Source organism: Gekko japonicus, unplaced genomic scaffold (genome assembly GCF_001447785.1).
Source record: "Gekko japonicus isolate JY-2015 unplaced genomic scaffold, Gekko_japonicus_V1.1 scaffold165, whole genome shotgun sequence".
NCBI classification, from domain to species: Eukaryota; Metazoa; Chordata; class Lepidosauria; order Squamata; family Gekkonidae; genus Gekko; species Gekko japonicus.
In genome coordinates, this window is record NW_015163097.1 from 1,088,090 (window position 1) to 1,109,839 (window position 21,750).

At 44.1% G+C, this 21,750-nt stretch overlaps 1 protein-coding gene and 1 non-coding gene across 2 annotated transcripts in view; one reads left to right on the forward strand and one right to left on the reverse strand.

The window, feature by feature from the left end:
- The window catches only part of MYOF (myoferlin), a 133,129-nt gene that overhangs the window by 32,099 nt on the left and 79,280 nt on the right, over nucleotides 1–21,750 (forward strand). The window contains exons 4-12 of the mRNA XM_015406623.1: nucleotides 3,560–3,668; nucleotides 6,486–6,576; nucleotides 11,619–11,779; nucleotides 13,400–13,528; nucleotides 15,743–15,805; nucleotides 15,894–15,944; nucleotides 16,705–16,735; nucleotides 18,863–18,978; nucleotides 21,261–21,387. Coding sequence (XP_015262109.1) covers nucleotides 3,560–3,668; nucleotides 6,486–6,576; nucleotides 11,619–11,779; nucleotides 13,400–13,528; nucleotides 15,743–15,805; nucleotides 15,894–15,944; nucleotides 16,705–16,735; nucleotides 18,863–18,978; nucleotides 21,261–21,387 — 878 coding nt within the window. The remainder of the gene's footprint in view (nucleotides 1–3,559; nucleotides 3,669–6,485; nucleotides 6,577–11,618; nucleotides 11,780–13,399; nucleotides 13,529–15,742; nucleotides 15,806–15,893; nucleotides 15,945–16,704; nucleotides 16,736–18,862; nucleotides 18,979–21,260; nucleotides 21,388–21,750) is intronic.
- Nucleotides 12,667–12,738, reverse strand: TRNAV-GAC. Its single transcript has one exon. It is a non-coding gene; the product is annotated as a tRNA-Val (tRNA).

A 21,750-nucleotide genomic window follows, 5' to 3' on the forward strand; every position in this document is an offset into this window, starting at 1 on the left:
GTCCAAGCCGCCGCAATGGCAACCATAACTTTTTAAAGAGCCCCACCCGGGAGCTGGGGGAGCCAGAATGGCCTCTCGCGTGTGATGTCCGAGCGGCAACGCCACTCGGACATCACACACGAGAGGTGGAATTTGCCCCTACGAGTCCAAGGCCACCACCCCGGGGCTCAGGGAGGCAAGTGAACGTTCCACCCCCCGCGTCGCGGCTGCCGCCGAGAACAGCCTCGGCTATGCAGAGACGGGGGAGAGATTTTTCCCGGGGTGCGCGGCTTCGTGCACCTCCGGGAAGGTCTGGGTTGGCCCTGGAGGCTTAGCGGAGGCTGCTGGAGCAGCCTCGGCCAGGCAAAGACGGGGAGGAAGCCGACTTTCCCTCCTGCTTCTTCATCGTTCTGGAACAGAATGACACTGGAAGCAGAGGGCAACGGGAAGAAGGGGGTGGGGCTTCGGCATGTGACTGGCCTGGCCCCGTGCCTCTCTCCTGGAGCAACGTACCGGCGCACTCCGACCCGATCCGAGGCCTGCCTGCACTACACATGCAACAGTATGAAGTGATAGAATTCTGAAGTGGTAGAAAGGGCAGAGCCACTTGATTCTGCAAGTGCGGGGTGTGTGTGTCACATTTTAATGCACCCCTGCATTAAAGCTCTCTGAAAATTAAAAACAAAGATGGTAGCACTTCAGGGACAAAAGCTCCAGCCTAGCCCTTTGCATACTGTGGTAGTTCCCCCCATGGATAGGGAGTTATTAATACAGGGGAAGCAATGTAATCCCTCATTTGTAGTCTGTAGTTTACCACCTCTGACCTTTCCTGCTTGATTTACAGTGGATTTTGCTGCATGTGTAGAACAGGCCTTAAGCACTAAACTTAAAGTGGGAGAAAGTACCTCTGTTGGAGAAGACCCACAATGTGAATAGGCTGTGGGAAGGGGGGTGTTTGGTGCTGTAGTCACTGGTTTGGACTGTATTACTATTTTTCTGTAACCTTCAGGATTTACATTTCTGTAACTTTAATAGTTAAAGGTAACAATATAGTCAACTTCATGACTACATCATGTTCCTAATACTTTCTCATCTGGCTGACGTAACCATTGTTTGATACTTCCTTGAAAACGTGTACCTATTGTTCAGTTTGACAAACTGTGTACTATTTTTTTTCTCACAATGTACCATCTTATTTGGTACAACTAAGTTTCATTGTTTTACTGCCCAAATGAGAAAATTGGTTTTAAGGAAGTTGGGGGAACTAACCCAAGTTCTGCAGGCACTCTCAGGACCCTAGGTTCCTCCTTTGCAGGGAGGGAGGGAGATTATAAATATTCTTATAATAAATAAACAGAAAGCCGTGCCAAGTATAGGTTTGAAGCACCACATTCAGGCAGCTATGATATATCCCACCATGGAAGGATGTAGGGTTTGCATGTGATGTGTTTTGCATGCCAGCTGAATGTGGTACTTCTACATTGTGAGCATAGTATTGAACAGGTGGTCCACATTGTCAGCTTTTATAAAGCTGATTGCTGTTGAGGAGTACAGAGAACTAATTGGACTCAGCAGCTAAACACTACTGGAAAAGGTGAAAGTGGCTGCTTCCATATGGGAATTTCCCCCCGCATGGGTAATGGGAAGCCCCTGGTGTATTTGGAAGCATCTAGATGATCTAATCAATTCATTATCCATTTGGGTACTATATTTCCCCCCTTTGAGCCAGATCAAACATAATATTTCTTTGATTGGGCTCAGAGGGGAAACTGTGGGGTGACTATGGGTGGCCTGTTCATCTGGATGTTGCACCCACAGCCATTATGAAGAAAGGGCAGAGCTAATGGAGCTAAATTCTGCATTGCTTTGCCCCGTCAGCCTTTTGAGCTGCCCTGTAGCATTACAGCACTGCTCAGCAGGGAAAGGAGAAAGAAGAAGAAAGGGAGATTTGGGGGACACTGAAACTGCCATTGTGCTGCCGTTTCACATACACATGATAAAGAAAAGGAGGAGGAATTGGGGTTGTGGGTGGTAGCAGCAAGTGCTGTAGGAACAGGTGTGTGCAGATGCTGTTTCCACTAGGGATGTGCATTCAGACATATCTGGTCCAAATATGTATCTGAAAAACTCCTTATTGGTATTTTTTAGATATATTCAGGTGTCCAGATGGTATCAGCCAGTTTGGTGTAGGAGCCAGTTTGGTGTAGTGGTTAAGTGCATGGACTCTAATCTGGGAGAATGGGGTTTGATTCCCCATTCCTCCACTTGCAGCTGCTGGATGACCTTGGGCAAGCCATAGTTCTGTCAGAGCTGTTCTCTCAAGGGCAGTTCTCAAAAGAGCTCTCTCAGCCCCACCTACCTCACAGGGGAGGGGAGGGGAAGGGAAAGGAGTTTGTAAGCTGCTCTGAGACTCTGAATGAAGGGCGGGGTATAAATCCAATCTCCTCCTCCTCCTCCTCCTCCTTTCCAGGATTTTCCAGGATACCAGGAAATGAGTCCTGGAAATATTCGGGAGTAACTGGGAATATTGGGAGCCAGCATTTTAAGGCTTCCAGGAGTGTTTTCCCCCCTTGAATTTTACTGTGTTTGTGTCTTCCCAGGGCTTGGTTATTGGCCCACCATGTTGTTTTGGCTTTGATTGTGTCCTTTGTTGGTCTTGTAATACTATGTTCTTTGCTTGAGTTGATTTATGTCAAGTTTTCAGTGGATTCTTGGCTTTGATATCCTTAGTTTATTGGGTTGTACATTAGCTGGATTTTCTGATTTTTTATCTGTTGGGCTTGCAACAGAGTTCCTATTCTGAAGGATTCTCTGGTTTGACATTAGCTTGGATTCTCAGGTTACATTTGTTGTATTAGGCTTGCCACATCGTTCTGTGCTTCTGCTGGGATTCCCTGGTTCTGCACTGGTTCTTTGGGCTTGTTGGTTGCTTTGCTTGCTGTTGTATCTTCGGCTATTTTTTGCCCTGGAGAAAGCATGGAAATTCCTCAGCCCCATAGGAAACAGTGGAGGATGGCTCGAAACACCTTGTTCAGGGGCCCATAAGACTGGACCTGCTCAGAAAACAGCCATTCCAGCCTCCAGAAAGATTCCCCATAAGGAATAATGGAGAGAGATAATTTTTATTTGGTATTTGGAACCCGAATAACCAGGAATCCTGATATTTTTTGGCTCCCTGATATCTGGATTAAAAAATACCATTTTTTTCAAGGTGCACATCTGTAGTTCCCAGATGTTTGTACTCTGCTTGCTGTTGCTGCTGTGGCAGGAGATGTTTTTTGCACCCCTGTGTGGAAACAGTGTTTCATTATGGAACATCTCTACATTCAGCAGCATAAATGCAGCCTGCTACTGTGGATAAAAGTTCCTATATCACAACTATAGAGGCGCAAACTTTCAAATACCTTTGAGTGTAAAACTTACAATCAAGTTAAATGAACAATAATGCAATAAATTGTGCCATGTGAATTTCCAGTGCTGACCTTTGGAAACCGACTTGATTTGCTGTGCATGTCAGGCATGAGCTGGAAACCAGTCAAAGAAGGGCACAACATTTACTTACTTCTCTTTTGTTTTTCAGGCTAATTGGCACAGCATCACTGGCACTCAAGGAACTGGTGGGCACGCAAAGTAGATCGCTCCCTTACAAGCTGATTCCCTTGCTGAATGAAAAGGGGCTGGAAACTGGAGTGAGTGGCTTCCTTACTTTTGTTGTTGTGTGTTTCCTGGAATAAAATATTCCAACAGTCTTTCAGCAAAATATTCGCTTGGGAAAGCTTCATGGTGTTGAATCACAATACTAAAGAGGCAGTGTGTGTGTAAAGGGAGTGCGGGAAGAGAACAAGGAAGCAAGGGAGAGCCTTCCCACACAGTAGTTTATGCAAACTATACCCTTTCATTTCTTGGCACTCAATTCACATGCTTCCCTTTGAAGCTACAGCACTTTACAAACCACCCCCATATTTTACTTAAAAAAAATATCTGGGATGTAAATGGGCTTCTCAGCTGTGCACTCATCCAGCACTCTCATTTTTAAAGTGGTAAAGATGTGCAGGCCTACCCCTTCGTCCCTAGTCATTGGCCCTTACTATATGTTACATTTGCCTTGTGTTCTTTCTAAGTCTGCCCTTGGTTCTGTAGACCACATGTGCACTGCAAGTTTTGTGCTTGAAACTCTGTTCCCCAGCACATGGGGCCCAATTTGGATTGGAACCACCATGCATGGGGAGAGGGGGCTTCTCCCCACATACCATTTTCCTGTTCTGGAACAACCCTGGGGAGTCACTATTTGTGTAATTGGCAAAACGTATGAATACTGATGGGCTACATGCAAGTTTCTTCATCAGTGTCAATAGCAGCTGCATGGGACCATTAAGTTGTGCCAAGAAAGCTTTAAGCCCCCTTTCCATCTCTGCTGTGATCCTTATCTGAACTGGAATCCCAATCTGCCTGGGGATTGAGTTCCAAACACAGAACTGTCTGATTGATGGGACCTGAGGAGGATGTGAGGAATATGTAATGTATAGTTAAGGCCCTCATTGAATTAGTTGTGAGGATTCAGACATCATGGATGTCTCTGAAGCTTGGTAAGAGTTAGGGGGGCTTCTCTTTCAACTGATATGAAGTAGTCATCAATCTGTAGCATGACACTGGCTTGAATCTCAAAAGGCTGCATGTCTGCAGAAAATGCTTCTGTGCACATATGGGGAGGGCGCGTGCCCTATTTTTTCCTTCTGGTGGTAGCCACTGAGGCCACAAAGATCCTTCTCAGGAGAGCCGGGATCAAGGGGTTTGCAGGGGATGTTAGATCTACTGCCTGAAGAAATGTCCTGAAAAGACTCCATGAATGAGTAGAATATCGTGCCTATCACTTTGGGTTCCAGAAGGTGCTGTTGTTTTTATTTATGTTTTTAAAATCTTTACTACGTTATGAAATTGAGTACTGTTCTTTCTCTTCTTGAAGGAGCTACTGCATGTTTGTTTGTTTGTTTGTTTGTTCGATTTATACCCCACCCTTCTCTATCTCTGGGTGATTTCCCACAAGCGCTGCTCCGCACTCACTCCTCCCTTTTGCCCCGATGGTACGTGTCAATTTCACACAAACTGCTGCGCGGCCGCATTTTGCCCCGAAGCTTCATGCGATTTCCCCCGCGTCTACTCAATCCTCAAAAACAGGATTGAGTAGACATGGGGAAAATCGCACAAAGCTGCGGGGCAAAATGTGGTCGTGCAGCAGCTTGTGTGAAATTGACACGTACCATCGGGCCAAAGAGAAGAGTGAGCGCGGAGCAGCACTTGTGGGAAATCTGTCTGTATCTATCGTATGTGTATTTTGTATGTATTACAGGTATTCTTGCAGTACTTCAAATATGCGTGCTGTACCGTTATGGCTAAGTGGCCACAAAAGCAATCAGTTTCTTCTGAAACGAGCTACCCTACAATTAATTGTTAGGATCTAAAGGGCTATGAAAGTGCCTCTGGTGGCCCAAGGGATCTTTAAATTTCTTTTTCTTGAACAGTAGGTCCTTTTGCCAGGCATCAGTCCACTTTTGAAACCCAGGGGAATTTTAATAGGAGCCTGTGATATGACATGGACGTCGGCTGGTCTAAAAGCCAGGAATCTGAGGATGTGTGCATGCACACAAAAGTTCATACCTTGAAGAAAACTTTTCTGGTCTTAAAGGTGCCACTGGACTCAAACTTTGGTCTAAAAGCCTGTTTATCTTGAGCAAATCCTTTACGTGAGCCTAAGTAGCTCTTTAGGTAAAGGTAAAAGTTTCCCTTGCTCGAAAGCCAGTCGAATCCGACTCGAGAGATGCAGTGCTCATCTCTGTTTCCAAGCCAAAGAGCCAGCGCTGTCCAAAGACATTTCCGTGGTCAATGTGCCAGCAATACTAGACACCGAGGCACACGGAACGCTGTTACCTTCCCACCGAAGTGGTACCTATTTTACCTACTTGAAATTTCTTTCTTTTGAACTGCTAGGTTGGCAGGAGCTGGGGCCAGAGACGGGAGCTCACTCTGTCATGCGGCACACTCGGATCTCGAACTTTTGAACTACCGACCTTCCAGTCTGCAGTTCAGTGTCTTAACCACTTGAGCCGCCGCAGCCCTTTAAGATAAAGGTTTCCCTTGCTCAAAAGCCAGTCGAATCCAACTCTAGGCATGTGGTGCTCATCTCCGTTTCCAAGCTGATGAGCCAGCGCTGTCCAGAGATGTTTCCATGGTCATGTGGCCAGCATGACTAGACGCCAAGGCGCATGGAACGCTGTTACTTTCCCACCAAAGTGGACCTATTTACCTACTTGCAATTTCTTGCTTTCGAACTGCTAGGTTGGCAGGAGCTGGGACCAGAGACAGGAGCTCACTCCATCTTGTGGCACTCGGGTCTCGAACTGCTGAACTACCGACCTTCCGGTCTGCAGTTCAGCGTCTTAACCACTTGAGCCACTGCAGCTCTTTAGATCCCGGCAAATATTCATGATCTTTCTTTTCTTTTAATGTAGGCAACAATTGATTTAGTGGTAGGATATGAGCCACCAGCTGGGCCTCCAAATCCGAATGACCCTGGGGGAACAAACACCCAAAGCACTGAAGGTATGTCAGCACTTTTCAGGATCTTCTTTCCAAAAATAGTAGTGTTTTTTTAAAACAGGAAAACAACCTGCCTAAACTGCTTTATGGTGGGTGGCATTTCAGGGTCAAAGTATACATGACAGCAGCAGCCTTGTTTGTTTAAACCTAGATCTGCCCCAATCGCACACAAAGAGGGTGTGGGGCTGCGGCACTAAAGGGGTGTATGCCGAGCTAGCGAGGGGAGCTAAGCCCTCCCCCTACTGCAGCTGCTTGGTCCCAGCTGAGCCGCTGAGCTCACTCCCATGACAGAGGGCAAGAGAGAGAGGCTGCAGATGCAGTGAAGGTGTGGCACCCCCTGCATGCACAGCTCACTCCCATGACAGGGGGCAAGAGAGAGAGGCTGCAGATGCAATGAAGGTGTGGCACCCCCTGCATGCACAGCTCTGTTGCTGTTAAAACTGGGACTCACGCACGCACACACACACACACCATACAGGACTGGACAGGACTAAGTTTAAACAAGCAGGTTTGCTGCTGCCGTGTCCAGTTGGATCCTGATCAGTCTCAGCATTGCTGCGTAGAGGCTTGAAATAAAAGCAAGAGCCTGTTGTTTTCATCAAAATATGTGCCTTCAACAAGGAGCTAATGGGCCAAGCTGCAGGTGACCTAAGAGATCCATCGGGGCTATGCTGCTGTGCGAACACTTTCCTTCCAGTGCCATTTCTCTGTGCTAAACTTTCCCCTGGAACCGCTATTCGCCCAGTGAGGGAAAACATGCAGGTATTGGCATGTGTCTTACCTCAGGCTAGAGGATATTGGATAATTTGGTAGGGTGAAAAGCTATGATACTCACACACTTGTAAATTAAATTAGCTAAAAGGAAGTTTACTAAGGAAATTAGGAAAGGTACACGAGAGGATAAAAACAATAAACAGTCTAGCTAACTAAGCTACATCTTTCTAGTTAGTGTTAGCTCCAAGATGGAAATCTCTGTTCTGATCTTAGAACAAAGGGCATGACAGAAGGAAGTGAAAATGCAAAATATCAGGTAGCATCACTATACTGATCAACTAGTGACCAAGCTAAAGGTCACTTTATTATGAATAGGACCTCCTTCTCTAGCGGGAGCTCATTGGTCCTTAAGCTAACTAATAATTAGCATATATAAACAAACAAGTTAACCCTTTCATGACAGAAGGAAGTGAACCTGCAAATATCCCAACAGAGGAACTTCCTCCAGGCATAGGGGAGCCCTCCTCCCGCCTGAGGAGCCACTTAAATTGGAGTAAGGTTCCTCAGACTGGTGAAAGGCTTCAAAAGTTGTCCACTTAAGAGTGTTTTCTGCAGTTGGAATTAGTTTGGTGGAGCAGCAGTCCTTTGTAAAGCATTTGGGAGGTGTTGCCTAGTGATAAGGATGCTGCCTGAAGAGTGACAAGGAAGGGACTATTAAATTTTGCAAACTCATTTTTTTTCTCTATTCATGTTGCCTTTTAAGGATCGCTTACACTGATCATCTTTGTTCGGGCCTCTGTGAATCAGATTCCTGCCTGCAGCTGTCTGTTCCAGGAGCCGTGACCCTGGACAGTTATTGTTAAGATTTAAAGCCTCTTCCAAATGTTAGCTTTTCCTGTCATGACAACCAATTTGTTAGTTTACAGAAAACTTACAGAGTCCAGTCAGCAATTATATGGACTGGACTTCAAGCTGAGAAAAGAGGATCTTGCCAGTAAGAAATATAGTTAGAGGCCAGGGTGCAACCTTTCCCCACTGCGCCCAAAAACCTGTTCCTCCAGACTTCAGCAAGAGATGTCACCTTTAAACTTTAAATTGCATTGTAAAAGAAGTGAATCAGCCGGGCTCTGTTTTACTTGGAACAGAGCACACAGCAAGGTAGGAGCCCAGTGTAAACACAAGAAATAAGGCTCTTGAAACTTTTGCTTTGTGCCTTAGAAGCATGGATTTATTTTAAGAGTGTGCTAAGATTGTAGGTTTATTTTTAATTATACATGTTACATCTTATGTAATACCTGCAACACTCTCTGTCCACCACTGCCTGTAGGGGCCCTGATTTGAATCATGTCCCTACTGTTGGAGTCGAGTACGTTATCCTCCTTTGGCATTTCTCTGATGGAAATCCACTTACCTCCACCCCCTGAGCTACAGAAGAAGAGAAGTTGTACAATATGGGTACTTGGCTTGGCAACAACACCTTGCTCAGGGCTGGCAATTTCTACCTGGGAAATAGCATGGAAGGAAAGGGTTAAGCTATCACTGGTACTCTGTGCCCAGCACAAATTAGGCTGTTCCATAGCAGCATTTTAAAATTTAAATTTAAATATTTAGAGATTTAGTCCTAGATTTCCTAAGTGGAGAATCAAAACTTAGAAAATAATATGAGAAAAACTGATTATGAAATCATGGCATCTGAGTTCCTGAGAAAAGTGAACAGCTTTGCAATGGATCACCACCAACTTAGCCATAGATCTGTTTGCTGTATAGAAAATAAATGCAGTAGCACCATACTGGGTGCCTTTTGCAGTGTTGCTGTTTGTGTTAAAGTTTTGTAGTTCAGAATTTCAAAGTAATGGCCAAAAGCATGGCCAAAAGCATTCTTTACAGTTTAATTTCCTATCCAAGGAGGAAGACATATATTTATCAGGATGAAAAGACTGTACAGTACTTTGTTGAAACCTTGCCTGCTCCTGTTTTTGGGGTTTTTTTAAATTCATTTGAAGAGCTGTGACTCTTCTTTATGAAGTGCTATAATTCTTAATTTTACATTGTATAGTTTGAAGACAGGATATATGTATGTTGATTCAAAATTACTGTGCAGTACTGTGTTGGTCACCTTGCCTGCTCCTGTTTTTTGGGTTTTTTTTCATTCCTTTGAAGAGCTGTGACCCTTCTTTATGAAGTGCTATAATTCTTAATTTTACATTGTATAGTTTGAAGACAGGATATATGTATATTGATTTTCATTTCTGTTATTTTGATTTATTTTTAAAATCCATTGCCTGTATTCCCATTTACATACAAGAGATAGAGGAAAAAATCATATCAATGTAGTTATAGGGGATTCATAAGCAGACCCAAAAGAAAGGGAACAACTGAAACAAAAACCAAACTAAAAGTGAAATGTTGCAGAAGAACAAATAGATATGCATGTAAATGTCTCTAAACACATGTAAAGACATCCCACAAATACTTACAAAAAGTAAGACAAACCAGTCATTAAAAGAGCACTGAAACATTGAACAAAAATGTCTATAAATGAATATATGTGTACAATACATATTGTGTATCCTTAATTATAGCAAATTGACAAGGATTCACCAGCAACCTTTGTACAAAGTTACTTGATTACAGCAGCAGTCCCAAACAGATTTTACTGGGACCATTTCCCAGTTTGAAATTCCTCACACTGACACTTTTAAAACTGCTTGTAATGTGAAATTTTCCACAGTGGATTTTTCCTCACCAGGTACAAACCCAAAGTTTTCTCCTTCTTACCCCAAATGTTTGGATCTTGGTAAAACGGGATTCCGAAAACGTGGGGTAAGAAGGAGAAAACTTCAAGTTTGTGCCTGGTGAGGAAAAATTTACTGTGGAAAATGTCACATAATGAGCAGTTTCACTACTGCAGAATAAAATGGAACTTACTTCTGAATACACCTGCTATGGATTGCTCCCTAAAGTCCAAACTAGACATCATGTACAATGTGATCACAGTGGAGACCTGACGCCAGACAACAACTGTGAGTTCCTGCAGGAACTCAGTTCTGAAGTGCCACAGGGGTCTGGTTTGAATTGGGGTCACAGAACAGGTTAATAAGGGATTTACACACACACACATACCACACACACACATAAACATGAACCACCCTTGGGGGGTGTTATTTGTTCCACTGGAAAGCTGCACATACATTGAATACTTGCACATGTAGCTCCCCAGTGGGGCATATAATGCCCCCAGTGCTGTTTCAGGTCAGGAAAACAGTATGGAGGGGAAGGCTAAAACTCCTCCATCCCCTGTGCCATGGTTCTGATCTGCATCCAGCAGAATTGTATTCCCACAGGGTACTCGCAGCTGCTTTCTGTAGGCAAGTCCCCGTAGCTATCACGTGTTACACATAACATCTAGAAGAGAGCAAGAGTCCAGTAGCACCTTAAAGACTAAAAAAAAATTTTTGGTAGCGTACGAGCTTTCATGAGTCACTGCTCACTTATTCAGACAGTGTGACTTCAGATGCAGTGACTCACATAAGCTCATACCCTGCCACACATTTTGTTAGTCTTTATGGTGCTATGGGACTCTTGCTCTTTTCTACTGCCACAGATAGACTAACATGGCTACCCATCTTCATCTATCTACATAACATCTAGTTTGACCTTAAATTTGATAATTTCAACTAATAAATACTCTCAATAGACCAGGCTTGGTTCTACTCATTTGTAAAGCTGTTTTCATAATCGCAATAACTTTATGAGCAAGGGGATTGTTCCTGACATGGTACTGCTGCCTACCCATCTTCATCTATCTAAGTAACATCTAGTTTGACATTAAATTTGATAATTTCAACTAATAAATACTCTCAATAGACCAGGCTTGGTTCTACTCATTTGTAAAGCTGCTTTCATCATCGCATTAACTTTATGAGCAAGGGGATTGTTCCTAACATGGTACTGCTACTGTTCTTAATGTTATATTCAGATATAGCAATTGCCAAGTTCCATGGAGATGATCAGATGATCAGCTCCATCTGCTGGGGCACAGAGCTGTGAGTTCATTATTTTGCCTATCAGGATAAAATCATGCTAACTGTTCCTTAACTATACTCATGTACAAAGTTTGAGTCCAGTGGCACCTTTAGGTCCAACAAAGTTCTATTCAAGGTATAAGCTTTTGTGTGCATGCACACTTCTTCAGATACAATGAAGAAGTGTGCTTGCACGTGAAAGCTTATACCTTGAATAAAACTTTGTTGGACCTAAAGATGCCACTGGACTCCAACTGTGTTCTGCTGCTTCAAACCAACATGGGTACTCATGTACTTCTTTTATAGATGGAGAAGAAGATGGAGGTGACGAAGATGTGGCTGACGGTGGGACTGGGGGCCTTTCCCAAGGCGGTCCAAGTGGCACTCGTGAAGCTCAGCTTGCTCGGCGTATTACCAAAGGGAAAAAGCCCCGAAGGGCATTGTCTAATAAACCTCAAGACTTCCAGGTTGCAGAGTTCTTAAAATTACATGCTTTCCTATGTTATGTGTTTGCTGCACAGTGGGCTTGAAGTGGTGCCAGATTTCAAAGTCGTCTAAGGCTGCACTTCAGTGTACTCAAGTTTGCAACTGGGCTGCATATGTCAATTGGGCCCAGGACAAATGTGTCTTTTGCTCTTCAGAAATTTCCAGAAACTCTTCCTTAAATCTTGGAAGATTCTTTTCCTTGGCCTAATGGCTACAGTCTAGAAAACAAAGGAGGGGTGAGAGTAAATCCCAGAACTCAAGAGAAAAGGATTTATTTTTTCCAAGTACCTAGTTAATATTTGGTAAGCAACAGAGCTAACAATGAGAAGGCAGCAGCACCATAAATATGCACCATGACCCAGCAGCTCGATGCATGAAAGGTGCTTTGGTATGTACACAGAGTTCCAGTCTGGCAGGGGATGGTCCCGTTCTCTTTTGTGCCTGCGAACACCCCACGGGCACTGTGTACTGCACATGGCTTCCCTGATACAAGGGAGAGTGGGGCAGCCTGAGAGCTGGCATGGCAGAGTGGTTGGTTAGAATGTCAGACTAGGCCCTGGGACCAGCAGGTTCAAACCCCTGCTCTGCAATGGAAGCTCCCTCATAGGGTTGCCAGTTCTGGGTTGGGAAATACCTGGAGATTTGGGGGTGGGGTGGAGCCTGAGAAGGGCAGGATTTGGGAAGGGGAGAAACTTTACATGAATGCATGAAGCTGCCTCATACTGAATCAGACCATCAAAGTCAGTATTGTCTACTCAGTATTGTCTACTCAGGCATCAAAGTCAGTATTGTCTACTCAGGCTGGCAGCGGCTCTCCAGAGTCTCAGGTGGAGGTCTCTCACATCACCTCTTACCTGATCCCTTTAACTGGAGATACCAGGGATTGAACCTGGGACCTTCTGTGTGTCAAGCAGATGCTCTACCACTGAGCCACAGTCCCACCTTCAATGGGGTACAATCCTCAAGAGAGAAATGAAGTTTTCAATCTGTGTACTAAAAACTCATGAACTTTTAAATACTTTTAAAAGAATTTTGTCAAAGAGGTTCTAGAACTCTGTTCCAGCCCGTCCCACCACCACCCCACCCCCAGGCCCTGGGTATAATGCCATAGAGTCCACCTTCCAAACATTTTCTCCAGGTGAATTGCTCTCTATTGCCTGGAGATCAGTTGTAATCCCATGAGACCTCCAGCCACCACCTGGGTGTTGTCAGCCTAAGTGGCCTGGGCCCATCACACACCCTCACTCAGCCTAATCTGCCCCACACAGTTATTATTGGGAGGATAAAGCAGAGGAGGGGAGAATGATGCAAAAAGCTGCTTTGGGTCTCAATCAGGGAGGAAACTGGGATATAAATAATAAATAATTATGCCCTTGCTCATGCACAACAGTTCCGTCTGTTCTCTGGAACCAGTGAAATATAGACTTTGCCCACATGTAACTAGAAGTTTGAAACCGACCAGTTTTAGCTGATCAGTCTCTTGCTGCTAGTTACTTATTTTAACAGGAAAAGAGATGAAACACCTTACCAAGTGTTCAGAAGGTTTAAAAACTAACCCGTTTATCACTGACTGAAATGTTTGTATATTTTTTCTCCATCAGATACGTGTTAGAGTTATTGAAGGCCGTCAACTGTGTGGGAATAACATTAAACCAGTTGTGAAAGTGCATGTCTGTGGCCAAACTCACAGAACAAGAATCAGAAGAGGGAACAATCCCTTTTTTGATGAGGTGAGTGTCATGCACATTGTGTCTCCTAGCTCACAGTAATTCTTTCCACGAACAGCAGAAACTAAAGTGCGCTCACATTGCACTGTAAGAGAATTCTAAGTGCCACATTTTAGAAAATCCAAAGCAAACTTGCTTGGAATGAGGGGTTAAACATGGTTGAGAACATGCCATAAGGTTCAGCGGGGAATAGCCAATGAACTTTTAAGATACACAGTAAAGCAACTGAGGCCCCGGTCACACGCGAGGAAATGGGCCGAGAGAGGGACGGAACAGATGTGCGGCAAATGGGCGCGATCCCACGGCAACATCTGGGAATCGTTGCCTGGCCGTCCCCATTCCGTCCCTCTCGCCCGAAACCCAGCACTAAAAAAGAACCACCTACCTGGGTGGTCCTTGCGCCGGCGTATCCCCTGCTCCTGGCCAAACTGCGCATGTGTGAGCATGTGCAGTTCACCAGCCTCCCCTTCCCACTGTCGCTTTCTCCCCGGCATCTGATCGTGCCAGGGAGCAATGGCGCTGCGGCTTGGGGGATCTGTGGGATCCCGCCGAGTCGTCTCAACTTTGGTGCGGCTCAGATTAGCCGCACTTCGCCCGTCGCTTTTCCTGCCGTGTGGCAGGGACCTAAGATGGTAAATAGCTGTAAGTCATATAATGAAAGTAAGTAATAAAGTTTATTTCCTTCATGAAAGATGTCCAGGCCTGCAATTATGGTGGAGGCACTTGGAGGCAGTGCCCACTTGAAATGTGTCATGCCCTGCCACTGAATTCCCAGCTTTCTTTTTAATAAAAGCACCAGGCTCTTTCATCTGGTGATACAAGGGAAAGTGTGCAAGTGGTTTTTATATCCTAGATTGCTGGAGCTAAGTCAGTTAACCCCTTCCTGGCCAAATGCATTATCTTCCATCCTATTGCCTTTTCTCCCTGGATTTTGTTTATTCTGCCCTATTAAAGTCCACAGTGGTAAGTGAATGCTTTTCTCTAACTACACAGGGGCCATATATAACCATCAACCTGGCATTAGGGGGTGAATTTATTGGGCGGAGGGAAAAATTTGCATGGAGATGCTAATTAGGAATCTCCCATTTTAGTAATGAAGGCACCAATTAATTGCTTCCTCCTCCACTGTCTTAAACCTGCAACATCTCTTGAGGGAAAAATATAGGTGTGCTAATCATACAAATAAAAATATCACAGTATTGTAAGCAAATCTCCTTTCCCTGGATAGCTGACGGTGTCCCAGATTGTAGATATGTGGCTTCTCTAAGTAAGTCTGGTCACTGCACATGCTCATTTTTTTTAAAAAAAATTAGTTTGATAAACATCGTACCTTTTCAGATCCCCATGACTGACTACACACACATACCATGTGGTCCTGGTGTATGAAAGCACTACTGTTTACAGCTGTTCAATGTGATGTCATCAGACCATGCCCAATGAGTTTTAGTTTAGGATGAGGGGGACCTGGTAACCCTGGCTCTCTTGGGTGACATTTCTCTTGGTGACGTATTGAAAATATACTGTTGATTCACTTCATCATAAAGCTATGCTTACAGCTATGTTCTTCAATGGACTATAATTGCTGAATGCCACCAAGAGAAATCACCAAGAGAAATGAATTGTTGAAAGACAGTTTATGTACACATCCTTGTTCAGAAGAAGATCATTGTCGAAACGGCACACCATTCCAGAGACCACCATCTACATTCACTATATACTTTTTTTCTGTTATTGTATATTATGATTTATGAATATAGTAAAGGTAAAGGTAAAGGTTCCCTTGCTCGAAAGCCAGTCGAATCCGACTCTAGGGTTGCGGTGCTCATCTCCGTTTCAAAGCCGAAGAGCCAGCGCTGTCCGAAGATGTTTCTGTGGTCATGTGGCCAGCATGACTGAACACCGAGGCGCACGGAACGCTGTTACCTTCCCACCGAAGTGGTACCTATTTATCTACTTGCAATTTCTTCCTTTCGAACTGCTAGGTTGGCAGGAGCTGGAACTAGAGACGGGAGCTCACTCCGTCATGTGGCAACTCGGGTCTTGAACTGCTGAACTACTGACCTTCCGCAGCCTTCAGTTCAGCGTCTTAACCACTTGAGCCACCAAGCGCTAAATTGTCACAGTTGTTTTTTCTTTTTTCATTGGTCTTATTACTGGGCCCATTCTTGTAACTATTCCATGTTTAAAATCTTAGACATTTTCCTCTTATCTTAACAGATGTTCTTCTACAATATACACATGACCCCCTCAGAGCTCTTTGATGAAACAATAAGTATTCGGGTAAGGAAAAATAACAATGTTCACTGTATATGCCCCATTCCTGTTGAGTAAGAGTTATGAATTGTTTATTCCTTCCTTTCAATTGTAGGTATATGACTCATATTCTTTACGAGCTGACAGCCTAATGGGGGAATTTAAGGTAAGTTTTCATATGTGTTTGTGCGTGCGTGTGTGTATGTCATGGCTGACTCCGGGCAACCCCTAGTGGGGCTGGGAGGCAAGAACATTCAGAGAGGTGGCTTGCTGCCTGCCTCTGCCTCTGCATTCCAGCCCTGGTATTCCTTGGAGGTCTCCCATCCAAGTACTTGCGAGGGTCGGCCCTGCTTAGCTTCTGAGATCTGATGAGATCGGGCTTGCCTGGGCTATCCAGGTCAGGACCAAGGTAAGCTTTCTTGCTCTTCTGCCACTTATGGGAACACACTAGAATGTTTTTGGTGCCTTGTCTGATAAGGGTGAGGGCTCTTTATCAGGCCTGATTTGAGAGCAGCCAGATTTCTATAAGAAGGATAATTTACGCAGCCATTTTGACATTTGATGCAGCTTGTTATTTCATTATATCTTGCCTTTTTTCTCTCATGGAATTCAAGGTGGTATAATTTGTTTCTATATCTGCACCACTTTAAAATCATCTTCCTCTAACAGAAAAGTCACAGCAGGCTTCCTTAGGAGGTCTCTCTTCCAAGTGATGACCAGACATCCTTCACTTAAGCAGGCTGACATCTGTCATTTTGCCTTTCCAGTCATATCCTAGGACCAGGCCCCCCACATGCTGCTGTGTTTGGCATGGTGACCAACCGTGTCATTGAAAGCAGGCAAACAGCATAGCCAAATGAACATTGTGTTTCCCTTATTGTAATTGCTTACTTACAGAGCAATAATGTTCTAAACTCTTCTTACAGATTGACATTGGTTATGTCTACGATGAACCTGGTGAGTAAGCGTTCTTGCGTGAACCTCTGCATTTTCTTACCACAGAGGAAGGGAAGTGTCTTGGCATGATGGCCAACTTTTAAAAAAAGTGTTGTGTCCTGCAGCATGCTGAGGAAGAAATATAATGAATAACTTCCAATATAATGAATATCTCAGTTCTCAAATAACTGAACCGGTACAGGAAGTGGCAGGTGTCAGTGTTTTTGAAAATATCCATTCTGGTGCTGTGTGTGTATACATCCTCACTTGCAGCTTCACTTCAGCTGGTTTGGAAGAGAAAGACCTGATGGAGTGACTCCCCTGTGGTGACAGTGGCATACTGCAGTGGTGTCTTTGGTTGGCAGGCTTCCCAAGTACTTACCGTGACTCGGCGGGGAACACAGTCGTCTTCGCAGGATCATTCCCGCAGGGACAACAGACGCGCTGCACCATGCCGTCGCCAGAAAGTGACGCCGGGCGACGCTCTGGCAATGGGGCTGGAAACTCAATGGTACCATCGTGTTTTCAGCCCTATTGCCAGAGTGTCGCCCAGCGTCACTTCCTGGTGACAGCATGGTGTGTTACAGGGAAGAATGTTTCGGCCGGGGAGCATATGTCCCCCGCCGGATCGCGGTAAGTACTTGGGAACCCTATTGGTTGGTGGTGGGACCCCTGTTGGTCCTTGGGCCACAGCAGAGGCCTGACCATGCCAGCTCTCGATGCTGTGCCTAATGTCAGATGAAACCCCTTTCTGGCAGCTAGGGTTCCCAGCTCTGGGTTGGAGAATACCTGGAGACTTTGGGGAGGGTGGGGCTTGGGGAGGGGAGGGACCTCAGCATGGTACAATGCCATGAAGCCCACCCTTCAAAGCAGCCATTTTCTGCAGAGGAACTGATCTCTGTCAGCTGGAGATCAGTTGTAAAAGTGGGAGATCCCCAGGCCCCACCTGGAGGCTGGCAACCGTACTGGCAGCTGAACACCAAAGACTCAGAGTTTGTGCAAATGCAGCTGACTCTGTTGTGGCTGAAATGCCTTTGGGATGCTGCTGTGTAACTAAGCTGACCCCAGGGCCTCTCCTGTCCTGCACATCCCTTGTTTCCTGCCTACTTCTGTGCTTCTTATTTATTTCATTTACTTATCAAAACATGTGTGCCTCGTTTTTTCTCGGGGTTCAAGGTGGCTTGCAATAATCGTTATAAAACATTTCCACTTAAAACCAGAATAGAACAGCAAACCCCAAACCTTTCCCTCCCCCCCTTAAAAGATACCTGCCATTATCCCCACCCCCAAGTCCTTAATGGGTTTGAATGCAGGTGTGGATAGCTCTACCATTGGGTTCTGTGAGAAACCTCCCTTCCTCTATCAGCTGCCTCTGATTTCTGTGACTCAGGGGTAGTAGTAGCAGCCCAAACTTTCCGTGTTATCAACAGCATACTTTTGTAGGTTCTTCCTAAGTGCAGATGGGAACTTGAGATGAAACCTGCAACAGGATGCTGCTGCTGAGGGTTTCATCGACTATTGAATGGTCTTGCTGTGTCACAGCATGCTTGGAAAAGTGTTCATGGAGACAACTGGTGGGCAGAAGAGACTCTTTATAGTGTGAGGCAGGGCTTTTTTTTCTGGTGGAACACACTGGAACAGAGTTCTGGATCCTCTTTGACAAAATTATTTTAAAAATGTTTAAATGAATTTTCACTATACAGATTGAAAGTTCTTGAGAGTTCTGGCACCTCTTTTTTTTTTTTTTAAGCCCTGGTGTGAGCACAGTGTACAAGATTGTATCCTTTGTGTGTTTCTATGACCTTTGGTTCCTAACACATAGTGGTCCTTCAGCATGACACGGGGTAATGAAAATGATGCATTGGTGCCAGTGGTATTTGAGCCCCATCCTGACCATTAATTCATTGTTCCCTAGGTACAGAATAAGGGTTTGCTTATTTTGTACTGGACATTAATTTTATCTCTGTTACAAAAATGAGCTGTTGAATGAGAAAAACTACAGAATAATAGAAGCTAAGCATCCTACTTGTATTTCCATTGTTTCACATGTCTGCCTGTTAGCACTTTAAAAAAACAAAAACAAAAAAACAACCAAACCCTTATTTGAAAGGAACAGTCTTTTATCTAATATTTGATTTTCCCTTTCAGGCCACGCTGCCATGAGAAAGTGGCTCCTTCTAAATGACCCCGAAGACACAAATTCAGGTGCCAAAGGGTACTTGAAAGTCAGCATGTTTGTTCTTGGAACTGGAGATGAGCCACCAGTAAGTTGAATGTGTGGATACTTTTATTCTACTAAGATACTTTCTTTTTGGCTGTCAATCTCAGCTGACTTATGTCAGCCCCATAGGGTTTTCACAGCAAGAAGCCAACAGAGGTGGTTTGCCATTGCCTGCCTCTGCTTAGGAACCCTGGACTTCCTCGGTGGTCTCCAATCCAAGTATTAAACAGGGCTGACCCTGCTTAGCTTCCGAGATACGACAAGACTGGGCTAGTCTGGGCTATCCACATCAGGGCATACACTTCTCACTAGTTCTACTGCTAAAAATTTTCCTGGGGACCTCACCAAGTTTACACTCTAGCAGAAGGTTCTAGAAGGGGCAAGTCTGCTTACTGTGTGTTTCTTTCCCTCAGTTCTGCTTGCTCAGCTACTCTCCACTCTGTCGCCACAGCATTTCTCTCCCGTGGCCTGCATCAATGCCTTTCCAAGGTACATCTCTCCTGTGATTTTTCTCTGTCTTTCGGGTGAAGCTTCTTCTTGCTTATGGCCTTGCTTCTCCCCCCACCTTTGCTATTCCCCAAGTATGTGTTGAAGTCTCCAAAAAAGCTTATGAATCTTTTTTGTGGAAATGTCCTGGGCTTCCCCCCAAAAGACGCATTAACACAAGCCTCCTTGGAAATGTTAGTAAAGTTCAAAATCTCGTCGTATGCACTTTCCATCTTAAGTAGCAAGGCTTGCTATTTGGAAAAGATGAAACTACATAGTTGCTAATACGCACCATTGCAAAAATGTGATGGAAAAACATTTGGTTTTGATTTATGAATTAATGCTGGCTTTTAAAATACTGTAGATAGGAAACAATGAAGAATCCGAGTTAGGGCAATCCCATTTTTGTAGATGTATGATTATAATCTTGTTAACCTGTTTGCAAACGATAATGCCAATCAAGTTTTGACAAAAGTAGCATGCTACATGCGAAATTGAAATTGCCAAGTTATATGCAAGTGTTCTGTTCAGGCATATTGTTGTACTTAAAGTCAGTCAGTTACAAATATGAAAGAATCTTCATATTTTTTAAATCAAAAATTAGTTCAGTTCAGAAACTGCCCTTTCAGCTAGAGATTTCTCCATTTTGATCTGCCAGTTCTTAGATGTTAAAACATGCATTTGATCGTCTTGCCTGCCGACATTAAACATCATTAATGCTGGATAGAATGCAGAAGAGACATACAGTGTACATTCTTACCAGTTTGAGTTTTACATTTATATCACATACTAATGTATGGAAAACTGGCTTAAAGCCAGAAAGATGTGACTTATGCTTTCCAATTGATTTTATTTGCTCCATTTATACCCTACCTTTATCCCCAGTGGAGTCCCAAAGTGGCTTACATTGTTTTCCTCGCATCCATTTTATCCTCACAACAACCCTATGAGGTACATTAGACTGAGAGTGCTGGGAGCTTCCATGGCAGAGTGGAGATTTGAACTGGGGTCTACCAGATTCTAGTCTGCCACAGTAACCACTATACCACACTGGTTCTCATTTTCAAATGTGCCAGGCTGCTGGGTCTCAGCTTCAAAGTGGTACCAGAATGGCCATGGGATATTGAATGAATGTCAAATAGTCCAGTCAGCACATGCTGACGTGACATATTGCCAATATTCAGTGAATTCCACAGAATATTTAGCAGTGCAATCCTAAAACAGAGTTGTATCCTTTTAAGTCCCTTGGAGTCAGTAGGCTTACAAAGGTGCAACTCTGCTTCAGATTGCACTGTAACTCTATTGCCTACCATTTATATGTGTCATCAGATCAACCCCAAATCTTCTGTGTTAACTAGAACATCTAAAGAAGCTGGGCTTTGTCTTCTTTTTGGACAGTTTCTTGCTTCTTCTTTTTTTGGATTTTATGTGTAAAAATGATTATAATTTCCTGAGGTAAGACACTAAGCTTTAAGTTGGTGTTGGATGGGCCAACCATCTCTCTATAATCATTACAACAGTATATAAATGTAATTCATACCTGTAATCAAAGACTTCATTCTGCAAAAAACAAATATGTAATATTGGGTAATTCCAGTGTTTAGAAAACTATATCCCTGCTAAAAGAGCTTCTTCCTTAAGGCAGTTCTTAGCAAGTAATAATTTTGCTTTTATTGATAACAAGGGCATAGAGAAATCCCTTAGAAAAGAACCAGCAAGACTGAATGGGGAAGGACAGGGTCCTGTATGCATATAACTTAAAGAGGAAAATTGACCTGTTGTACAATCTTGTGTGATGCCTTTCCTCTGGGGTAATATATATGACTGAATCTCCAACAGGTGGAAAACAGAGAACGGAACAATGACAACGATGATGTAGAAAGTAACCTATTACTGCCAGCTGGAATAGCACTCCGATGGGTCACTTTCATTTTAAAGATCTACAGAGCTGAAGATATTCCTCAGAGTATATCATTTTTTTAAATTTCTCAGTTGTATGTCATTACAATAGGAAATTTGTATAACTGCGTATTTTAAATAAATTGCATGTATTCTGGTGCTAGCTTCTAGATAATTTTATAGAAGTTGCTGGGGATGGTTTAAGGCCTAAGTCTTGACTGAAAGTTCTTCCAAATAAAAACATTGCCGGTGCATAGAAAACTAGAGTGTTAAAAAGAGAGCTAGACCAGAGGTGTCAAACTCATTTGTTATGAGGGCTGAATCTGACATGAAGGTCACTTTGTCAGGCCAGGCCATGTGCCAGATGGTCCAGGGGGGAGGGAGGCCTGGCTGCTGAGTCGTGTGGCAGGACTAGGCCCCCCCACGATGT